General features: G+C 33.7%; 1 protein-coding gene across 2 annotated transcripts; it reads right to left on the minus strand.

Moving 5' to 3' along the window:
• Positions 1-18,796: 18,796 nt before the first annotated feature.
• On the minus strand, positions 18,797-23,345 carry LOC149554081 (transcription factor bHLH35-like). Of its 2 annotated transcripts, none has more exons than XM_089789418.1 (4): positions 22,747-23,345; positions 19,471-19,710; positions 19,200-19,373; positions 18,797-19,099 (listed from the first exon to the last, which is right to left on the minus strand). In XM_089789418.1, exons 1-4 carry the CDS (start codon positions 23,200-23,202, stop codon positions 19,010-19,012), a joined length of 960 nt encoding a protein of 319 aa, XP_089645544.1. In that variant the 5' UTR covers positions 23,203-23,345; the 3' UTR covers positions 18,797-19,009. The 2 variants fall into 2 exon arrangements, with proteins under 2 accessions (XP_089645544.1, XP_089645545.1); XM_089789419.1 differs by having other exon boundaries at positions 18,797-19,116.
• Positions 23,346-24,317: the final 972 nt, after the last annotated feature.

The following is a 24,317-nucleotide window of genomic DNA, read 5'->3' on the forward strand; positions in this document are numbered from 1 at the left end:
AAGACTTGGTAACCAATCCTAGCCACTTTTTGAAATTTCATATATAACTTGATCGGGTTATTGATACTTTTGGTTTTTTTGTGCTATCCACTAAATTGTACACCATCTTGGTGTACACACCATACACAATCTACAACTAGAAAAATATAATGGTGATCTTATGATAGAGATTAAAACATGATAAGGATGAGAAAAAAGTTCAATGAAAGTTCTATTTTCTAAGTGACTAAGTACATTGAATCTGAAATCTATGGATGTGGTTAAGTGAATTATTTTGGAAGAACCTAGAAGCAAAGAGTTTACTATTAAAGGAGATGTTGGATCAAATTTTTAGTTGTTGGACGACATTGTTAAGTTGGTGATTTGTACAAAGAGGAGAAGAAGATACAAGGTGAACATAGAAGAGAAGAAGGAACATCAAGAAGAGTTAGAGCATAGTGAAAGTGTCAATAAGTAGACAACCAAGAAGAAATAAGAAGAGGAAGACAAAGAAGAATTAAGATTTGAACAAGAAGCGTAGTGCTAATCTTCTAGAATATTTGACTGTTGCTTTCTTACCATTTTAGCAAGAAAATATCTTAACTGAGTCGACATAGAAAGTCTGTGAAATCCTATATGGTAACATTGATTAGTGATGTGTGTATGTTCTTTAGAGTAGGCCACTCTTTAGACAAAATCAAGGAGTGACAAGGTCTAGATGATCTTTATATTAAAACACTCTAACTAGGACACACTAAAAATGTGCATGTAAACCTTTAACAAGGTTGGCTCCTCAAAGAGCTCACTTTAGAAGAGTAAATTTATTTGGGTTGCTAGTCCCAAGTGGTTTTATCCTTTACAATCTAATTTTCATGATATTTACTTTATATTGGAACTTGGTAACAACTAGGTAATAGAAGGTTAAATCTAAATCATAGTTCTAGTATTCAATAATAACAAGAACAATGAGTTAATAGTTTAGAATACATTTATTACAAGATTGAATTATGATGTTTAATGAGGTCATCGAGTTATTTATTTTGATGTTTGAAGTTTAATTGGTACTAAAGTATTTCAAAGGCATGTGGGATAAGTGGACATAACTAATTCACCCCCTAGTTATCTAAGAGAAATTTGGAATGAGATTATTAATTATTTAGAGTTAAATCCACAAGAAAATATTTTCATTAGGGGATATTTTAAAGGAATTCTAGATTCAGGAGAAAAAGAAGGTGGATCCATGATCATTAACCAAATTATGTTAAATTTCAAAGCATGGTTTGCAAAAGATAACCTTATTGATATTCAAACATCTTACAAGGTTTTCACATGGAATAAAAAATGAGTTGGATTATGAAATATAACAAAAAGATTGGATAGATTTATAACTAAAGTAATTTAATATCTTTTAATCATCCTTTCAATATAACCATTCTCCCTAATGTAGGATTTGATCACTATTCAGTTAGACTAGAAATAGGCAAATCATAAAAACTATCAATAAATCCATTTAAGTGTGAAAAATGTAGTTTCTAGATAAATAATTTCTAAATAATATATATCAATGGTGGTACGAAGAGAAATTTGAAGAATCAACGATGTTTTGTTTCATAGGCAAATTGAAATCATTAAAAGAAAAAATAAATAAATGGAATAAATATCATGTTAATTACATATTTAAAGAAAAAGTAGAGAATGAAGAAGAATTGAAAAATTTAAATGAAGAAATCATTAGGGTAGGAATGGATAATGAAAAATATACCAAATAAAAATAACTTCTAGCTAAACATGAGAATTTATTAGAAAAAGAAGAAATATTCTAGAAACAAAAATTAAGAGAAACATGGTTGTTAGAAGGTGATATAAATACAAAAAAAATTATTTTAGTACTATTGATAGGAGAAATATTAATAAAATAACAAAAATTAGGGATAATTCAGGAAGGGTAATTGAAAATCGAAATCAGACAGTGGAAAAATTTATGAATTACTATATAGATATCCTAAGTAAAAAGTTTGGATCATCAAATTTAATAGCTTAGAATAAGATGTTAGGTTCTATTCCAAAAATAATAACTACAAGAGATAATAAAAACTTAAATAGGAAATGCCAAAAAAATATATTTAAAGATGCCCTTTTTCAACTTAATCCTAATAAATCTTCCTGTCTCGATGGTTTTCAAGCCTTTTTTCTTTCAAAAATATTGGGATATTCTGGGAGATGACCTTTGGAATGATATTAAGGGAATTAGGAATGTTGGATCCCTTCCAACTAAAATTAACAATACATTCCTAGCTTTAATTTGCAAAAAAAATTGAACATATAGACCGAGGAGAATTTAGGACCATAGCCTTATCTAATACATTCTTCAATATACTCTTAAAAGAACTAGTCAATAGACTTAAAAAAGTACTATCAAAGCTCATTTCAGAGGAACAAACATGTTTTGTTCCTAATCAGTCAATTCTTGATGGTATTATAATAATCAAAGAATTAATTCATTGTGTGCAAATTAATAAGGAATTTTGTATGCTAATGAAGTTAGATATCCAAAATGCATACTTTAAATTGGATTGGAGATTCTTAATTATGTAAAGCACTAGAAGCTTTTGGGTTCTCTTGTTAATAGATCAACTTAATATATAACTACATATTGACACCAAAAATCTCCCTTCTCATAAACAGTACCCATGAAGGTTTTTTTAGCATATCTAGAGGAATAAGACAAGGGGATCCTATATCACATTTTTCTCTTCATTATTATGGAAGAATATTTTTGCAAGATTATAATAAAGGCTCAAACTAAATAGAAAATTAGATGAATCACAACAATTGAGAAGTTCCCTAAAATAACACCTCAACTATTTGTAGATGATACAATTCTACTAGGAGAAAACACATTGGAAGAAACTCAAATTCTAACTAAATAAAAAATAATTATATGGAAGCATCAGGTCAAAAAGTAAATGGTAAAAAATTAGAGATTATCTTTATTAATACTAACAAGGAAGTAGAGAGAGAAATGTGTAGAATAATGGAATTCAAAAAAGGAACCTTTCCATGCAAATACCTTACCATTCAACTTGAAAAAGACATTAGATAAAGTAAATTTTGGGATACAATTTTACAAAAAAATAGATAAAAAAGAGGATGTTGGAGAGGGAAATGGTTAACTAAAGCTGGTAGAATGACTATAACCAAAGTAGTACTTTTGGTAATCCCCATATATTATATCTCACGTCTTCCCCTACCCAAAGGTGTAAAAAGAAAATTAGACTCTAATTTTAAAAGTTCTTCTAGAAAGGTACTAAAGATTAGAAAAAAAGATTTGATAAAATTGGAAAAAATATGTAGACCTAAAGAATTTGGAGCTATAGGCATAAAAAAATTGAGTTGGCCAATTGAGGTGCTAGGGGAAAAAACTTATTTGGAGAATGTTTAAAGAACATAATAGTAAATTGGCCATAGAAATTTTATCTTAAATATTTAAACAATAATAATCCTCTATCTTCGTTAAGAAGTATAAATCCTCCAAAAGGTTCAAGAATTTGGAGCTTTAAGCTAAATTGCCACCCATGAATAATGAAAAACTTTATTTTAGGAATAATTTTAGGATGTGCTCCCTTCTTTAGATATTGTAGATCTATCTATAGACATCAAAAATATTGACAAGTAGGAGATAATTTCCATAGGGGTGAAGCACCGAGACTTCTTGAGAGGTCACCCATCCTAGTACTACGGACAGCCTGAGCGTGCTTAACTATGGAGTTTCCTCCATGGTTGAACCCAATGCTTGCAACCCCATTTGTAAAACCTTCACCAAGTGTTGCACCTTATGAATCATTCATTAGAAAGCCCCTTAAGCTCATCAATTGATAAGCAGGAGATAATTTCCATGGCAAGTCAAAGTGTGATATTGCTATTAGGATTTAACTATGTGATTTTGAGTCAAACTTATTGACCCATGTTTCATGAGTATTGATTCAACATAAACCCATCTCTCATGAGAATAAATGGAACACTTAGCACTTATTGGATATAGGTGATGCTCATAGGGGTGAAGCATTGGGACTTCCTGAGAGGTCACCCATCCTAGTACTACTCCAACCTAAGTGCACTTAACTACAGAGTTTCTTCCATGGTCAAACCCAAATATTGCAACCCCATTTGTAAAACCTTCACCAAGTGTTGTGCCTTGTGAACCATTCATTAGAAAGCCCCTTAAACTCATAAATTGATAAGTAGGAGATAATTTCCAGAGCAAGTCAAATTTTGATATTGCTATCAAGATTTAACTGTGTGATTTTGAGTCAAAATCATTGACCCATGTGAATAAATGGAACACTAAGCACTCATTGGATCTAGGTGATGATTACAGGGGTGAAGCATCGGGACTTCCCAAGAGGTCACCCATCCTAGTGCTACTCCAGTCTGAGCATGCTTAACTAGAGTTTCCTCCATGGTTAAACCCAAAGCTTGCAACCCCATTTGTGAAACCTTCTTTAAGTGTTGTGCCTTATAAACCATTCATTAGAAAGCCCCTTAAGCTCATAAATTGATAAGTAGGAGATAATTTCCATAGAAAGTTAAATTGTGAGATTGCTATCAAGATTTGATTGTGTGATGAGTCAAACTCATTGACCCATGTTTCATGAGTATTAATTCAACATGAATCCATCTCTCATGATAATAAATGGAACTCTTAGCACTCATTGGATATAGATTATGCTCATTGGGGTAAAGCATCGGGACTTTCTAGGAGGTCACCCATCCTAGTTTTTAATCTAGCTTGAGTGCACTTAACTACAAAGTTTCCTCCATGGTTAAACCCAAAGCTTGTAACCCCATTTGTAAAACCCAAATCATTCATTAGGAAGCCCCTAATAGCAATATCACAATTTGACTTGATGTGGAAATTATCTCCTACTTATGAATTGATGACCTTAAGGGGCTTTCTAATGAATGGTTCGTAAGGCACAACACTTGGTGAATGTTTTGCAAATGGGGTTGCAAGCTTTGGGTTTAACCATGGAGGAAACTCCATAGTTAAGCACGTCTAGGTTGGAGTAGTAATAGGATGGGTGACCTCTCAGAACCCTAGTAGGATATCAATTGAACCTAGAGTTGCATTACTAAATGATAAAATAAATTAATGATGTAAATGTTTAAAATGAGATTAAATTGCCTTAGCATTTATTATTCTATTAATGTAATCCTTAGTTGTGTTTGTACATCTATGTTCTAAGTTAAATAAAATAAAATTGCATAGTCTTTAAGTGATAGACTTTAATTTCATGCTTTCATAGGAGAGACATTTCCATATGCATTTAATATTTAGTTTACATTTATCAGATTTCCTTTTGTTCAATTTTATTCCTATTTCAAGCTTGATTCCTTGACTAGTGTTTAACTAAGTTAAAACCTTTTCTAACCAACATTTCCTTCTTTTTTGTGTGCAATAACACATGGCCTTTACATTGTCTTAGATCTAGAAATTTTAAGACCTAACAAGAAATCTACAACTTAGTTTAAGCAATAGAAAGAAATGGGGTTCTCTAGGAAAGCTCTTCTTAGCGACAGAATAGAGCTCCCGGTTGCCCCCATCCATCTCATTTACTATTGTCCTTCTTCCCTTTGAGGAAGGATCCCTAATCCTATTTAGGGTGACTCGTGCTCTCTTCTTCTTCTTTTCTAGGTTTGTGCTTGCTCTTTTATCGATATCATGTGGTGTTCCATCTAGTGCTATCTTATTGGTTGTAAGCTTCCAATCCCATAGACCCACGTTGTGGTCTCTCATTGGACATTAATATATTTATCTTTATCTTTATCAAGGGACCTCATCCCCTTTCAATTGTATCAAGATGAAATCTCAAATCAATGGTTTTCTCTTGTTACAATTTTTATAGCATGTACAAAGCTATATGTTTTGTCTCAAACAATACATTTTTCACCTTGTCATTTTTTTCTATTCTATCCTCTATATTGTATTACTCAATCACATCTCTCTAATCATTTCCTACAATTACATCTAATGGAAGATTATTGCACCTTCTTAGCACATTAAGGCATACTTTAGCCTACTATGTCATCCTCCTTTGAATGCAAAATAAAATAGGTTATATGTTGCAATAGGGAACTACTCTAGATTCCCTTACTTTTTGCCCACCAACCTTTCTTTACTATACAAATACATATATAAAATAAAATATAAAAAATGTAATATGATTACTAGACATTCGATAATAAAGTAACATACATTGTATGATAGAGTAAAGGAAAACCATGCACTACATTTATTGCATTTCTTTGGATATATGTTTGTGTTGGTGTAAATAGGTGTTTACTATTTACACTTTACTTAATTTTACTTAGGTTAATGCATTATTTAATTATTTTGCATCATTTTATTATTTTAATTAGGTGAGACACTTAAGAGTTTGTGTACTTTCACAGAAGTGCACAACTCTAATTACACAAATGGTGTCTACAACAGAGGAGTTTGCATCATTCACTGAGTTGTCATGTTGACAACACAGTTATTTGCACTCCTAATTTAGCACATGTTGTCTACACCATTGATTTGCATGCTACACCATTGTAGGCTTATCCTCACATCATCACACTTAATTCCATGCTTAATGGAGGATTACCCATATCTAGTGGACATGTGCCTGGTTGTATGACTTATTATATTGTTGACTTCTATGCATTCTAGAAGCTCTCCTAAGGCCTTTATATACAGGTACTCCTAGTGTACTCTCAAGTGGACATATTGAATGAATATTATCATTCTGCTCATACTCTCTATTTTGGTCTATTGTTGTGCTTGTGTTTGAGTTCCTTGGTTTTGGGTGAATTCAAGCCTAAACCAAATTCTTACATGGTATCAGAGCTCAAGGAGATTCTCTACACATAGCTATTCGAGACCGTTCATGCTTTAGCACCTCAACATAAAATTTGGAGGATCCATAGAAATTGGGAGCATCTAGAGCTAGATCTAACCTCACCATTGCATCCAGATCATCAATTTGGTGAAGATTGACTATAAATTTACCTATGCTAGGTGAAAGTTGATTGTGAGGCAAATTTTGTTTGCAAATCAAAACTTGAAGGCCTCAATTTGCAATTCAGGTATGATCTAATTCAATCTAATTATTTACATTTTTCAGATCTATTTATTTTCTCAAACTAGTATTTTCAAATTTATTAGTTGCATAGGTAGAGAGAAAAAAAATTAGCTAAACCGAGCAGTGACACCCCGAATCAATTTTGTATTTTGGGTGGAATATTTAGATTTATTATTGTAGGGTTTTATTATCTGTGGGCTAACTAAATTCCAAGTGTCCCATACACTTGCAAATTTAGTAGACTGCAGAGGACAACATACCTACTAAATCTAGCCTTCGTCATCAGAGTCACGGAAGAGACCAGGCACTTAACCCTCGGCCACACCCATCGATGAGGCTCTTTATTCTATTTCCCGCAGTAGAAGGTTTTTAAAAACCTTTGAAACCCACATTCCTATCGATGAGGGATTTATATTAAAAATTTGGTAGGCTCAACAAAATTTCCAACCAACACCTGCAAAATCTGGTGAGCGGCTTTGCATTTCCTAGTGACCGTGTGCATAAAACTCTCCAAACGATGACAATAAAAGCCACATGAATATTCTATCAATAGTCTTCAAAACTCTAGCGAAGCAAATCCAAATTGTGGGTGGTAGTTTTAAATTTTGGGTAGTAGTTTTAAATTTTCAGCGATACCTCAGTAGCCCATGCAACATTTAATAATTTGGCCACACAGACTGCTCTGCAGCCTCTCCTCGCCTGACTCATGGCTCAAATCCAGCCACCAGCTATCAAATAAATCATCAGTGACTCAACACCCACGTATAGCCCCAACAAGTAGACCGTACACTAACTCATTGTGCCATGTAAGCATATAGATTTTTGCCTCATCACGCGTCCATACAATTCTATACGGCTAATGTCACTAGGCTTGGAGTCATTGACATCATCAAGTTCATGTGCCTAAATTTGATGATCGTTTGACTATCATTCCAGGGTAAAATACAACTACTACGATGGTCGTATGATCCTCAAATTTAACCTTGTCATTCGTTGATCCAACCACTCTCTAGATTCAATTTGGTTTTTGTAGTCTAACTTCAGGAGGCCATAACTTGAACATCTGGACTCCAAATCAGGAGCAATTTTTTTGAAATTGGGTAGAATTTCCTAAACTTTTTAGTGGTGTAGCTTTTTTTTTTGGTTTTGGTGCACAGATTGTTCAAAAATTACATTTTTTGGCGACTATACCTGCATAATCCTACATTTTGCAACTTCAAAAATAGCTTCTTTTTTTTTGAAAGTGTGTTATTTTTTTGTCTACTTTCTAGATCCTCAGTCAGATTGTAGGGTTGTGTGGACAAAAGTGTCACTTTCAGCAATAGAGCCTTTCTTTGCTTCGTATTGCTTCAAAGTTGTAGCACATTGTAAAGCTCTAGATTTGTACTCCATTAAGAGGTTGTAACAAAAAAAATTAGAAGTCCACAAAGGTCAAAATTGACAAGTGGCCCATTATAATCATACTACTGATGAAGTGCCCAAAACATCTATTTTGGGGGGGTTTCTTGATTTAATAAAAATGGGGGGTGTTCTTGGTGTTGTGTTCTCTCTTTTCTACACTTTCCTTTCATTTTTTGCATTATGGGAAACTTTAAGTTTCCAAAATTAACTTCTCATAGCTATGCTTCATGGTCCATAAAAAAGTGGTTTCACTTAATGCATAATGGAGTTTCACAATATGTAGATCGTACTCTTCCTAAACCAACAGGTGATAAGGTATCAAAAAGTGATATTTCAGCATAGGTAGCAATGGATAGGAAAGCCCAAGGAGATATATGTTTGGGGGTAGATGATAAGATCATGTACTAGATCAAGAAGTGTACTACATCCAAGGAAGCTTGGGATACCCTCAAAAGCCTATATGGTAAAGTTTTTGAAGAGGATGTTTTAAAAATTGAAGATGAGCTTGTCTCCTTAGATCCTAAGTCATATGATTCAATACAGGATTTTATCATCAAGGTGAATGAACTAAGGACAAAGCTCACTAATTGTGGGAGTTCTATCAAAGATGATAGACTAATCTATCTCACTCATAACAAGCTATCATTGGAGTATTCCACATTTGTATCTTCTTTTAACACCTCAAAGACTACCTTAGGGTCTACCACTTTTGATGAATATGCTAAACTATTGGATGATGAAGAAAAGAAGTTGAAATCAATGAGGATTCTCAAATCACCACAGTCTAAAGCATTGATGGCCAACAATGAGGGTTCTCAAAATTCAGATGAACAGTCTTCAAATAAAGGAAAGGGTAAGAAGAAGTGGAAGAACAAATTAGAGGATGCAGAAAAGACAACATCACAATCCAATCAACAAGGAAAGTCTTCCTCAAATTCGAACAAGAAGGGGGACAATAATAAGGAGAATAAAAAGTGTGCTTATTGCAAGAAATCAAGTCATGAAGAGCATGAGTGTTATTTCAAGAAGATTGATGAATTGACCAACATCATGAAGAAACATAATGTTCCATTGCCTAATGCTTATAAGGATAAAGGATATTTTTTAGATTCAAAGGGCAAAGGGCAAGCACTCATGGCTAATTCAAACTCTTCAAAGGAATGGATATTTGACTCAGGTGCCTCATATCATATGGGTTCTTCAAAGGAGTTTTTTTCTTCAATGAAGCAGTCCAAAGTACCACACATCTTCATGGGGAATGATAGCAAAATGGAAGTTGAAGGAAAAGGAAATGTGGAGATGGAAAATGGAGAGTTTCAAAAATTTTTCTATGTTCCAAACCTAAGTTCAAATCTCCTATCAATCTACCAAATCACTCACCTAGGAGATGCACGTTGAGTTGAGTACCTTCTAGACTTAGTAAAGGTGCACAGTCTAAAAGATGACTCCTTGGCTGTAGTGGGGAAAGTGAATCATAACAAAAGGTTATACTCTTTCTCCCATTTTGTGCCCAAGTCTCCTTCAAAGGCCTTGTTAACTCAATCAAATTCAAACATGTGATTATGGCATTAGTGGTATGGTCATCTTGACTTCCACTATCTTCAACAACTTTGCACAAATAGAATGGTCAAAGGTCTACTTGAAATCAACTTTTCTAAGGGTGAATGTTCAATAGATTTAGTAGATATGCATCCAAAGGGGAAGTTACAAAGAGGGAAGTCTTCAAGAGCACCAAGTGTTCTATAGATGGTTCACATGGTATTAGCTAATCCTTTTGCATTCAGCCAAGGTCACTATATACTTACCTTCATTGATGACTTTTCAAGGTTCACTTGGGTCTACTTTCTTCATAATAAGAATGAAGTGTTGGACAATTTTCTAGCCTTCAAGACTCATGTAGAATGAAAATACAGGAAAGCCATCAAAGTACTTTGAATGGATAATGGAAGTATGTATGTGAACATAAGACTTACAAACTTTTGCAAACTCGAGGGTATTGATCTTTAGACTATGTCAGCATTCAGTCTACATAAGACAAATGTTGCAGCATTGAGGATTCTAACCCTTAAGTCTATGGCAAGTTGCATGATACAAGCCAAGTCTCTAGATCCATCATTAGAAGTTGAAGAAATCTCTAGTGCCACTCACATTCTTAATCGTTCTCCTCATCCAACCTTAGATGGCAAGACTCCTTTTGAGGCATGGTGCAGCAAAAAACCTATTGTGACACACTTTAGAGTCTTCGGTTTTCCTACATGGGCAAAGATATCTTCCAAAGGATGCAAGGAACAATCACCTCAACCTTGTACTTTAATTGGTTATGAAGATAGTGTGAAGGCATACAGACTTCTAGATCCTGAGACACATCAGGTTTTTGTGGAGAAGGATGTACACTTTGAGGAAAGTTCACCAAATTTGTCCTCTGCTCCTCTTTGCACATCATACAGTGTGAAAATTAATAGTGACACCGACAATAGTGCTTTAATAGATTTAGACACGTGGAGTTCTATCGATAGTTGCAGTGAGAGGTCAATGTATCAGTTCAATCCACATGCATACATTGTCATAGTGATAGGTCCAGAATAGTAGGGTACATCTAGTCTTCCAGGTACAAGTTCAGTGACAAATTTGGGGGAAAATATTGATGCTCTACCTCTTCTTCTTAATGTAGTAGCTCCTTCTTCAGTTGTCACGAGGGCTCCATCTGACTCTCTTGTTCATTCTCTACATGATCAATCCTCACAGGTTGAAGTGATTGTGGATTCTTATGATCAACAGTTGTAGTAGGGTTCTTCATCAGTTGTAGAGACATACAGTTCTTTGAGATAGGTTCTTCAGCTAATTGAGTAGGTTTTGGAGACATCATTTATCCATGGGATTCTTTCCACACACAGTAGAAGCATCTCATTTGTACCTTTGGCATTGTTTCTTCCTAAGGGGAGGAACACCATTCTATAGTCTTGGATCGGCTTCTTCATCAGAGCAGTCATTTTTTGGCATTCTTCTTTTTGGGGGGGAGCCTATCATATCTTCTTCCTCTTCTCATCATTCTCTTATATATATATTGGATGTCTTTCATAATGGGGGGGTCTTGATTACTCCATACATCCATGTATCCCCCCCTTCATCTCTCTTTGTGGGGCAGGGTTTTTCCCACAAGATTTTTCCTTTTTCTCTGCTTTATGAGAGATTGCATAGCATTATGTACATGGGTACCTAAAATGGCCTAGTAGCCAGGACCCATCATGAACTTCATCCTATATTTTGTAAGCTTAAGGGCATTCACCTTAGTTGCACTTAAGGGGGGGTGTTGGTGTAAATAAGTGTTTATTATTTACACTTTACTTAAGTTTACTTAGGTTAATGCATTATTTAATTTTTTTAATTAGGTGAGACACATAAGAGTTTGTGTACTCTCACAGAAGTGCACAACTCTAATTATGCACATGGTATCTACAACACAAGAGTTTACATCATTCACTAAGTTGTCATGTTGACAACACAATTATTCACACTCCTAATTTAGCACATGTTGTCTACACCACTAATTTTTGTGCTACACCATTGTAGGCTTATCCTCACATTATCACACTTAATTTTGTGTTTAATGGAGGATAAGCCATATCTAGCAGACATGTGTCTAGTTGTATGACTTATCATGTTGCTGACTTCTATGTGTTATAGAAGCTCTCTTGAGGCCTTTATATACAAGTACTCCTAGTGTACTCTCAAGTGGGCATATTGAATGAATATCGTCATTCTGATCATACTCTCTATTTTGGTCTACTGTTGTGCTTGTGTCTGAGTTCCTTGGTCTTGGGTGAATTCTGGCCTAAGCCAAATTCTTATAGTTTGATTGCTAACTACAATTGGAGCACTATAATTGTAACTACTAGCCACTTTCATTATCATATGGCTACATTTTGTATTGAGATTATATTTTTCATTTCAAATAATATAGTTTTAATTATGTAGCATTTATTTCTAGTTCCTAGGTAGGAATACTAATGCATTCATTGAATCCAAGATTTTCAATAGTTCAAACAATCAATGCCTAGAATTACAAACTTTACGAATCTATTCTTTAGTCTATATTAATGAGAAGTTTTTTTTCTTGATTTTTAATTGAATATTTATTTTTTATTAATTTTTAATTGACTATAGTCATTGCAAAAACTGAAGGATTTGAGGAAATATGCAAATCAAATCCATGAAGCCAATCCCTGTATGTAGAAAACTTGTCACAAAGAAGAAAAAGACAAGAAGAGGCAAAGGTTTGCTCTAAAAACATGCAAATTATATTCTTAGATAAAGAATTACAAAGAGATCAATCCTTATAAGAGAAGATCAAAACCCGAAAAGGGTAACCTAATAAGTTACAAAGGGTTACCTAAAAAGTAAAAGTTATTTAATAATTACTAATTAATTATTAAATAGAGAATGCAAAAAATACATAAAGCAAAATCTTAAGAAGGTAGAAAAAGTAATTTAATTAATGAAACTAAATTAACATTTTTCTCTAACACCCCCCCTTAAGATGAGCAACAATGTAGTTACAAACAATGCAGAAAGAGCAAGGAAGCTACAAAGCAACGCTGAAAGAAAACTTGGGTCTTAGCAACAAAGCCTGATGAGGTACCCAATCACAACCAAATCTCTATAAAATGGAGAAATAGAGAAAATCGAGTGGGAAAAACTCTACTCTAAAAAGAGATAGTTGAAAACCTAGTGAAGGACTACAAAAGCCTCCAATTAGAGGAATGTTCCAAAAAATAGGAACACAAAGAAATCATGAAGAAACATTAGTGAAGCATGAAGAAGTCACAAAATTTGTCAAAAAGATATTGCTGATCTATAGAACCTCCTCTGAAATAGAACCTAACTAAGTAGAGAAGACTATAATCTGCATTGAATCAGAAGGCAAACAAAGGCAAACAACTGAACTCAAAGATACAAATGACGTAAAACACCAAAGCTTGAAGAGCTTATCAGTCGAACCAAGGAAGCATTAGAAATAGTAGAAGAACCCCCCTAATGCAGACAAGGGTGAGGTGATAGAAAATTGGGAAGGTGGGCCAATAACTCCTGCAAAATAGAAAGAACCAAGAACATTGAGAGTGAGGAAGAGATAGAGACACCTATAAAGGCACATGTTATCGACACATCATGGGGCTAATGTCATGGAAGGTACACTCACTTGACAAAGAAAGAGGGCACTAAAAGGAAAACAACTATCCCCCATGGCACTATATAATGTAGTGCAAGTACGATAAGTCATAATGATGAAAAAGATCTCGAAAATGCAAGGAGTGACACTTTGTCTCAGTGTGTTTGCATAAATATGCTTACAAATGATATTAATAATGATCAGAAAAGGAAATGAGATGTTACAATAGATAGTACAACCCAAAAGAAGAGATTCCATGCTATGAAAATGATCTTTGGACTTGAAAACATCCAAGATATCCACCATAGAGAAATAAAGAAAAAAACATGATAGAAAGAGCATGGAGTAGAATTTGGAAGAAAAACTAGTATTTCTAAAAAGAGGACTGAACCAGCTTTCCAAAAATATCACATTTTTAAAAAATGGAGATGGGACACTGAAGATATGCCCTCCGGATTGAAAAAATGAAAATTTGACTTTGACTGCCCAAATAGGAAACCTAACTGCATCAAATCCAAAAAAAATCATAATTCATCGTCTTCATCTCAGAACCAACTTTTTGACGCTTCTTTTTTATTGAAAAAATACATTTGTATGCTCAAGTTATGACAAAAAAATTGATAGGGCCCCCATATGAGCAAGAAATAGATTTATTTTTAAAATAAAATAAATTATAAATTATAAAATTATAAAAAAACCCACTGCTCAAGCAACAGTGGCAGGGTGGAGGGTGGGCACCACTGTGGCAGAGCCGCTAAGCAGTGACCGCAGTGGTAACCACAGTGGTGTTGATATGGTTAGTTGACCGCGATGGTTCAAAATCACCTAAATTTTTTTTTTTGTATTTTTTTATAAAAATTGTTTGACTTTCAGATCAACGTTCAAGGGTCTACTTTGAAAACATGCAAATTGTATTATCAGATAAAAAAAGATAAATAATTACAAAGAGATCAATTCTTATAAAAAAAGATTGAAACCCAAAAATGGTAACTCTTCTTTGCTTCTCCTTGACTTTGAGAAAGCTTATGATAGAATAGAATGGAAGTTCATTATCATGATGTTGCAATCTTTTGGTTTTCCTCCGTTCTTCTATATGGCTGTTCAAACTCTTCTCACTGATGCTTGTGCCCAAATTGAGATTAATGGTTCTATTTCTGACACTTTCCCTCTTAGTAGGTCTATCAGGCAAGGCTGCCCTCTAGCTCCTGCTCTTTTTGTTATTGCTACTGAAGCTTTATACTATATCCTTAGAGATGATTCTCTGTCCCCGAAGGTTATAGGGCTTCACTTGCCTAATAATGAAGAGCTTATAAATAGTCACTTTGCTGATGACACTGCTTTCTTCTTTGAGCTTTCTGACAACAACCTTAATAATCTTCAAATTAAGTTGGACCTATTTTGTGCCATCTCAGGTGCTAAAATCTCCCAAGCTAAGTCTATTTGCTTGGGTTGGACTGATCAGCCTCCTGATTGGTTCTTCCAGCACAAGTTTCAATGGGGAGGCCCCAAAAATATAGTCAAGTATCTTGGTATCCCCTATTCTGTTGATCCTTCTCTCAAGGACATGTGGGCTTGGGTTAAGGCCAAGATTGAGAATAGACTTAATAAATGGTTTAACAGATCCTTATCCCTGGCCGGGAGATTTCAAGTTTGTCAAAAGCTTTTATCTTCTTATAGTATTTATTACTCCTCTACCTGGATGTTCAATAGCTACCAAATTCTTGAGATTCAGAAGGCCATCAGGCAATTTCTCTAGTCTGATGGCAAGGGTAATAGAAAGTATCATGCTGTTAAATTGGATTGGTGTCATACTAATAAGTCCCTGGGGGGACTGGGGTTAAAAGATCTCAAGCTGCAAGGTATAGCCCTTTCCGCCAAATGGATTTTTCAATCTATGGAGGGTGATAGTCCTTGGAAAGTTCTTGTTAGACACAACATTGAGAGAGGTTTTCCCAAGCAGGCTAGATCTTGGAAAAATCTCCCTCTATGTGATCTTATTATTGGTAAGTTCTCGGTTGTGGTCCAAGGATCACCAATTTTCAGATCCATCTGGCGTGCTTGGGAGCATGTTCGAGAATTTATCACCAATAGGGATTTTTATCATGATTGTCACCTTCATGGAGAGAGATCCATCTGGTGGAATCTGAACCTGAATAACAAGCCCCTAGCCCTCTACCAGGGGTGTTCTACCAAGTCCTGGGCTAAAGTTGGTATTTCTCAATTTGTTGATATCGTTGAGCGTGATTCTCTTATCCCTTGGGAAGATCTCAAGATTAGATTTAATTTACCTCAGTCTCAGAGGAAAACCTATAATTTAATTTCTCTAGCTTCCAAGTATATTCCTTCTCTTTGCCATGTGGACTCTTATAGATATGTTAAATGCAAGTGGCCTGACGATGTTGTTTTAGATAAGCTTACAGCTAAGAATATCTATAAGGTTATTTCTCATAATGTGGATATTCTTGCCCATGTCAATAAACTCTGGTATTGTTCTTTTGATATTAAAGTTTGGAATAAATTGTTGAATTCTATTTGGAAAGGCCCTTGCGATCCTAAAATTCAATGTTTTAAATGGTTGTTGTTAATTGATAGACTTCCTATTAGAAGAGATAATCAACATTCTAATATTTGTAATATTTGCAAATTACCTGAATCAAGTAGACACATATTATTTGATTGCCTCTTTGCTAAAGAAATTTGGAATTTATTTGATATTTACTATCCTATTAATGTGAGCATCATTGAAATTGTTACTGGCCATATTAATGGGATTAGTAAAGATGTTAATTTCTTTTGGAATATGTTGTTCTCTAACATTCTTTGGCAGATTTGGAAATGCAGGAATGAGGAAAAATACCAAGGTAAGCCAAGGGTTCTTACTGAGTTTTTTCGAAAACTCACACATTTTAAAATATTCTTGCAAGTGCAAAACACCATGGTTATTGAAAAGGAAAAATTAAGCAGATTTCTTAAAGATGGTCAGACTTCTTTCTTTGTCCACGATCTTAAGTATGACTATCAGTGGCGAAGGACTATGGATAATCTGCGGATGTTTGAGCACATGTGTTGGAAGATGATCCAAGCTATTAAGAGGAACCATAATGCCAGGAAGGAGGATATCTATATGTTGTCCCAGATTCAGGAACAAAAAACTATTGTTTGGATGGAAGGCCCTCTCGGTTGGACCGCTTGGGTTGATCTTTATTGTGATATCTTGTACTAGCCTTCTATTGTTCGGCTTTTGTTGTTCTTTGATGTTCTTTAGTTGATCTTTTGTTGCCTTGGCTCTGGTTTGAGGCTTTGCCTCTTTTGTAGTGCTCGAAGTCCTGTGTAACTTTTTTTGATCTCTCTATATCTAATAGAGAAAAAAATGGTAACTTAATAAGTTACAAAGGGTAACCTAATAGATAAAGGCTATTTAATAATTACTAATTAATTATTAAATAGAGAATGCAAAGAGCACATAAAGTGAAATCTTAAAAGGGAGAAAAGGTAATTTAATTAGTGAAATTAAATTAACCTTTTTCTCTAACAAAAATTGGAACCAAAAAATTCCCACATAAGAGGCTATAAGTTACCATTATGTTATAAAATTTTATCATCTACTTTAATTGTAAGTTGTTATAGACATTTATTATTATAAAGAGACAAAGCCTTAAAAAGGAGTCATATAAGATCAAATCAATTGAATCAATGTGATAATTTGTTTGTATAATATATTTAATTAAGATACTTATTTACGATTTGTTGTTTCTAAAAATTGATCTCTAGTGTGCAATTCACTTTGTAAAATTAATGAATTAATTTAATATCAATCAACCAATGAGAAGAAATTATTGTAAGTTAATCAAATATTTGTAAAACTAATGTATTAAATTATTATTCTAATTTATTATATGTACCATTTATCTCAATGATATTTGATTCATTTCATTTGGCTAGACAACCTCTTTTTAAAAATTAGAAATTCACATTTTCATAGAATTTGTTTTTAAAACTATTTAAATTTGTTCAATAATTTATTTTATTAAACACTGTAAACTCAAAGATTTGTCACAATATTTGATACATCAATAGATTTGATTCATCTAAATATTGTACATGGAACCAATATTTAATTTTAAAATATAATGTTCAAGTTGTATTTGTAATGCATATCAAGCTAAGATTTCATTTGAATTGTACACCTCAATAGAAATCAATAAATCAATGACTTGAAGAAATTGTGGGTCATATTAATATTAAAAATGTCATTATATTTATCTTAAACATTACAATGAGAATTATTATATTACATTTTAAAAATAATAACACCTAAATATTATATTCTTCCCTTAAACTCATCTGTACATATAGCCCAAAATTTTCAATAAGCATGCTATTTTAAAATGGAAATATTTACATGGTGATCCATGAACTTATTTTTATTGAGATTTGTCAAATGATTAAAATATTTAAAGATTCACTCATAGAAATTATTTAAATTTCAAATTTTACATCTTTTACTAAAGGAAGTTTCTTAAAATTTATCCCAATCCATTTTAATCTATGCTGAACTAATTATTAAATTTTAAATATAAAGTTAATATAAAGAAATTTTACATTAATAAAATATAACATAATGCATAATTAGAAAATAATAATAATTTTATTATATATCTATCTTTTTATCGTTCATTTACTATACCAATTAATTATTATAAACATTTACCTACCTATACATTATCTAGAAAACAAACAATATGTCTCTTGTTGATTTTTACGAAGATCAATTTGCTGTTCGGTACGTTATATGAAAAATTATAATTACAATCCCTACCTCAGATACATACAGACATACGCAACGGGACTGTTGTTTTCCTTACTGTGCTCATAAATCGTACGTTTCCCAGTCTCTCGTACTAATATCAAATCTCAACCTCCAATTAAGCCAAGTCTCTTCGATTTGTTAGCGTTTCCACCTTAGTAGTGTTCCTGATCGAAAGGCTACTAACAAAGATTGTGGTTGGATAATATTGTGAATTTGAACCCGATTAAAATTAAACCATTTTCTACAAAGGTGAAAAACTGACCCCCATATTTGAGTAATTATGAATCAATTTTTAAGATTTCTTATGCCAAATACACAAATAAAATTATGGAAATCAGATATCAAATGAAACCCATCTATGATTTACATAAAACTCGATGGATTGTGAGACTAGAAGAGTCCTCACCTCTTCAATGTGTCCTTGTGTTTCTAATTGTAAATGAAAAGATAAAACCTTACCTTGAAACCCCTAATGTGAAGAAAAAACTAATTTAGAATATACATTAAATACAAAGTTTATACTCTTCAGCGTGTGGAGAAACCATATTTAGAGGCAGTGTCCATAAGGGCATATTTAAGCGTATCTGCCTCTAATATCCCTTGCACCTCTTTAGTCTGCAGGCAATTCTAAACTGTTAAAAAGAAACCCATCTATTATTTCATATTCTAAAACTTCCCATGTGCATAAAATTATAATTTTCTACATTATTAGTACCTTTCCGATAACAGTATTGATGATGTGGCCATCAAAGCAGGTTACATTAGAATTCTGAACCTCCAACAATTGAACGGATTCGATTGCCTTGGTCAGGTGTACTAATACATGAGGCTCCTTTTTGCAGTATATCCGAATGTGAAATGTTCTTTCCTCCATCTTAAAAATATCAATCTGTAATAAATACATGCAAAATGAAAATGGGTTGAAATACTTAGATCTTCTGAATGAAAACCAACAGGCAAACTAATTTTGGAAAATATTTGGGTACCTGGAGAGTTGGAAAAGGTTTCTTAGCAGCTGATTTGGTTTTAGGAATGTGACAGTTGACATCTTCTGATTGGTCATTGTAATCATCCACGTCAACAGTTGCAGATGTCAGGGAAGAAGAATTAGAAGAGCATTCATTGTTGGAATGAAGGGCAGCAATCTCAGCCTCAATGTCTCTTGCTTGTCTTTGCAAGTCTTGAATATACTTAATTGCGTCCGCTATGATAGAGGCCTTGTCCATCTGCTTTAAGAGAGATTATTTATATTATATTGAAGTTATGTCCATAAAAACATTATCACATAAAACTAAGATAAATAGGAGATAATTTCCACAGCTAGTCAAATTGTAATATTGCTATCAGGATTTAACTGTGTGATTTTTGAGTCAAATTCATTGACCCATATTTCATGAGTAGTGATTCAACATGAATCCATCTCTCATGAGAATAAATGGAACGCTTAGCACTCATTGGATCTAGGTGATGCTTCACCCCTGTGAAGCATCACGGTGTGAAGCATCACCTAGATCCAATGAGTGCTGTGAAGCATCACCTAGATCCAATGAGTGCTAAGTGTTCCATTTATTCTCATGAGAGATGGATTCATGTTGAATCACTACTCATGAAATATGGGTCAATGAGTTTGACTCAAAAATCACACAGTTAAATCCTGATAGCAATATCACAATAAAACTAAGAGTTCAGAATTAATGGTGCTCTACATTCTAATCCAATTATTATTCAACATTCTCCAAATTCAGAAAAGTCACTAAGTTTATGGAGTTCTGTAAGTAACTTATTGTTTTTATTTGAGGTTTAAAGAACTTGTTCAGTCAAGAGTCAACCACTGAGGGGTATCTATTTCGCTAAAATCTGTCAGGAGTACAATTCCCGCCTCATCCCTTATGATGTCGGAGCCAAGCATTTGACAAGAGTTGATTCCTAATAGGCTCATTCAGAACCATGCAACTTCACCAATAGACCTAAAGCCCATTGACAAGTGACTCATTTTCAATTTTTATGCAACTTTTTTCTAGTCCAAAAAACCAACCAGTTTATTGTCCTAAAAGTTAGTCATACCCAAAAATGAATCCAATTTTAATACCACTTTCTCCTAGCTCAGAAACCCGGACAGATTAAAGAGGCCTACAAGTTACTCATTTCCAAATTGAGTCCAATTTTTATAAGACTTTCTCTTTATAAGGTTTTCTCCTAGCTCAGAAAACGGGACAGCTTAAAGAGTCCTAAAGTAATTCATTCCCAACTCCTAAATGAACGATGCAAGTCTTTTCTTTTCTTGGACTTCTTTTCCAAGGTTTTCAGATTTTTTTCTATAAAGTTACTAACTGCTCAGTCAAATTGCACATAGCTCAATCCTGACCTAGTCAGACACAACTTCACAGCCTAAATGACACCACTGGACATGGGTCCCATCTTAACCACTCTTACCAAACTTTCCAGACTTGCATCTTAGCTTCTCAATCCCTTATAATAAAGAATGAAAGAGAAGAAATCAAGTTTGTGCCTGTCATACACTAAGCATGAAGTGTATTGACCCCAGCAAAGATATGCCTGCCATTCAATATAAATCAAAAGACTTAATCAATCATAATAGTTTTTCGGAATGTCAGAATGAAAATACTAAATTATCCTTAATTATTGGATCCATCATCGTAAGGTGTTTTATTTAGATATTTTAAATAACAATAAAAATTGAATCCCTTTTATGAAAAACCTAAACAGCACGCCTTCAAATATATAAGCTATTTGAAAGATGCTTACAAAATAAATCATGAAAGGAAAATATGGGTTATTCAATTAAAAAAATCTAAAGATAAAAACGTGTGGCAACTGGCCACTGATTTCGCATATTAAATAAATTAAGGTGATTATAGATACTTTATGTCCATGATATGACTACCTGACATTCATAATTAATTACAAGTTATTGGTCTAATTGTCAAGCATGCTGCTTGCTTTCAGAAGACACAGACAACTGAGTTGCTTTCAGGCATACTGCTTGCTTTTGTATTAAATAGCAACTAGATTGAATAACTCTTCGCGCCCGATGCAATTTTAGCTATCGAAGAGACCAAAACTACTGGGCAACCCATGAAAGACAACAACAATAAAATTTCGATACATTTCTGATATAGAGTTTTATAAGGATGTATGATAGAGCTAAATAATCTACAAAAACTTTTATTCAAGAGCATTGAGGATTGAGTTTCCACAATCTATAATGATGTTTAAAGATTTTTAGATTTTCCACTATAATGATGTTAATTGAAAGTTCTTTTTAGATTAATTGTGCAAATTTTTTCAATCAACATTGAAAGATTTAAAGATTGTATTCATTATCAGAACAGTAAGGAAGAGTAGAAAGATAATAGATCATAGAACATGACCCAAACAGTACGGAAGAATAGAAAGATAATAGATCATAGAAGATGATCCAAACAGTGATTAAAAAATACTAGACAGTTTATCCATAAGCCTTTAAACCATACAAAACTTTGCTGTTAACTAAAACCATAAATAACCTAAAAATTAGATTAAGCTGTGAAGTCTATGTACCTTAAAGGAATCCAATATTATATACAAATTTTGTTTGAATAATGGTCAAATTCAAGATGCATTACATATACACAAGTCTATTAGTAAAAAGGAATGAATACTGGAGATTCCTAGCAGTATCACATTATTTGGTTAAAGGATGGCTGGTCTAACAAAGAAGATTCCACCCTTCACGGTGAGATCATTAGATGTGAACATTGTAAAATGCAAGAATTTGATTTACAATTGAAGTCTGAAAGTGAGGTTATTAGTTGTATACATTGACTCCTGCAAGAATTTGTTTTCCAATTGAAGACTGAAAGTGAGGCTATTAGTTGTAAACATTGAATCTTGTAAGAATTTGTTGTACAATTGAAGACTGAAAGTGAGGTTATTAGTTATAAACATTGAATCCTGCTAAGTGCTAACAATTTATTTTCAATTCAAAATTGAAAGTGAGATTATTAGTTGTAAACATTGAATCCTGCAAGAAGTTGTTTTTCAATTGAAGACTGAAAGTTTAGAGATCGGAGCTACAATATCTACCCACTTCCTGACCAACAACCTTTAAATGTGCCCTTTAATGAACGGACTCAACAACTACCCATTCCATTAGTAAAAATGTATACTAAACCAGTGCAAATACTACTGTCCCATTGGGGAATTTCCCCCCTAATATATGGGTAAGAGGCCCAAAAAAGAAGAAGAAAGATTTGTGTTACCTTAGTGATGTAGGGAACAAGGGAGCGCAAGGCATAGAGCCTTTCATTGAGCTTCCTTCGTCTCTTCCTTTCCGAGACCAGATTTTTGGCTGCCGCCAAGCGCGATCCGTCCCACGATTTCATTACTTTTCCTTCCAGAAAATCGCTATCATCAGAAAAACAGTCATCCTGTTTTTTCACAACCCTACTGCCTTCTGAATTAGCGGCTCTCCCATCAATTCCCGCCCATAGAAACCCTTGTCTGTTCGCCATTTCCACAAGATTATCGTTGCTTGTGTCCGAAGATTTTCCAAGAGGAACGAAAGAATGCAATTCGTCCGCTGTAAAACCCAAAGCTTGAGCAACAGAAAATTTCAGATCATTGTTTGCGTTTGCAGAAGAAATCCCCACCTTCCCTTCAATAATACTATTCAAATCCTGCAGCGGTATTGAGTTCAGATAATCAAACGAATCCATTTTCAGTCAGGAATTCTCCCAATTTGGTAACAAATATACACACATTAGGAAGAAAAAAGACAAACCCTGACTGCCGGTTGTCAAGCCATGGGGAAAACGATTGGATTTGGAATTTGTATATGTTGGTGCTGATTTGATTTGACCCTGCCTCTTTTGGGGCTTCCAATGACATCGTGATTCTGGTGGTCAATTTATTTAGTCATGGGCAGCCTCAATTGGAACAGTTAAAAGTATGCTTCTTTATTCTCCCTCTCTTCGTTTTCCTCATTTTTTCTACCGTTGCGAGTGCTTTCGCGCAAACTTTGGTCACCACTTCCCGTGTCAACGGTCACATCCATTCATTGAGACTATAATTATAACCTTTCGATAATTATTAGGGCTTGTTGCGTGTTTTATTAAAGATAATATTTCAATTTTGGTGGGCACACTTTTGGGAACAGTGGTCAAGTGCTAGCTAACATCTTTCAAGTGGAAATATATAAATGGTCTTCATCATGAAGATTGAACTTTCTATCGTTTGTGGAATTTTAATTTTATGTTATATTAGTACTTGTATTCTAAGTTTAAGGATCATGCTTATTGTTTTCTTGTCGAATTGATTCTAGAGAATCTAATTTTAGTACAATTGGATCATTTTATATGAAACTATGTATAGAAGTCTTATCAGCTTAGCTTACAAATCTAAACATTATGCATAACTTCCCTCCTGTCAAGCCAACATGCTTAATGAGAATTCAAAAATCACCACAAGTAAATGCAAGGCTAGGTATAAAATAATAGACCTTTTTCCCCAAAACCAATGCACCACCACTAGTAATTTCTTTTCTCATCCATATACCTTCCTGTTTAACACTAATATAAGCTTTCAAAGTGAATTCTTCATATTTACTATACCATAATCCATAGTCAAGTGAACCCTTCAAATATCAAAATATTCCTCTTAATGCCATCAACATGTGTTTCCTTAGGTTCAACTTGAAATCTATCAACAACTCCAACAAAATTAGATCTATAGGGTCTAACATGTGTTAGATAATGCAATCCTATAATCATATATATGTGTACCTAGTCTAATTAGCATTAGGTAAATCATTATCCTTTGTAAACTTGCAACT

This window comes from Cupressus sempervirens, chromosome 6 (assembly GCF_028749045.1).
Source record: "Cupressus sempervirens isolate cs-2001-9-10 chromosome 6, ASM2874904v1, whole genome shotgun sequence".
In the NCBI taxonomy this organism is placed as follows: Eukaryota; Viridiplantae; Streptophyta; class Pinopsida; order Cupressales; family Cupressaceae; genus Cupressus; species Cupressus sempervirens.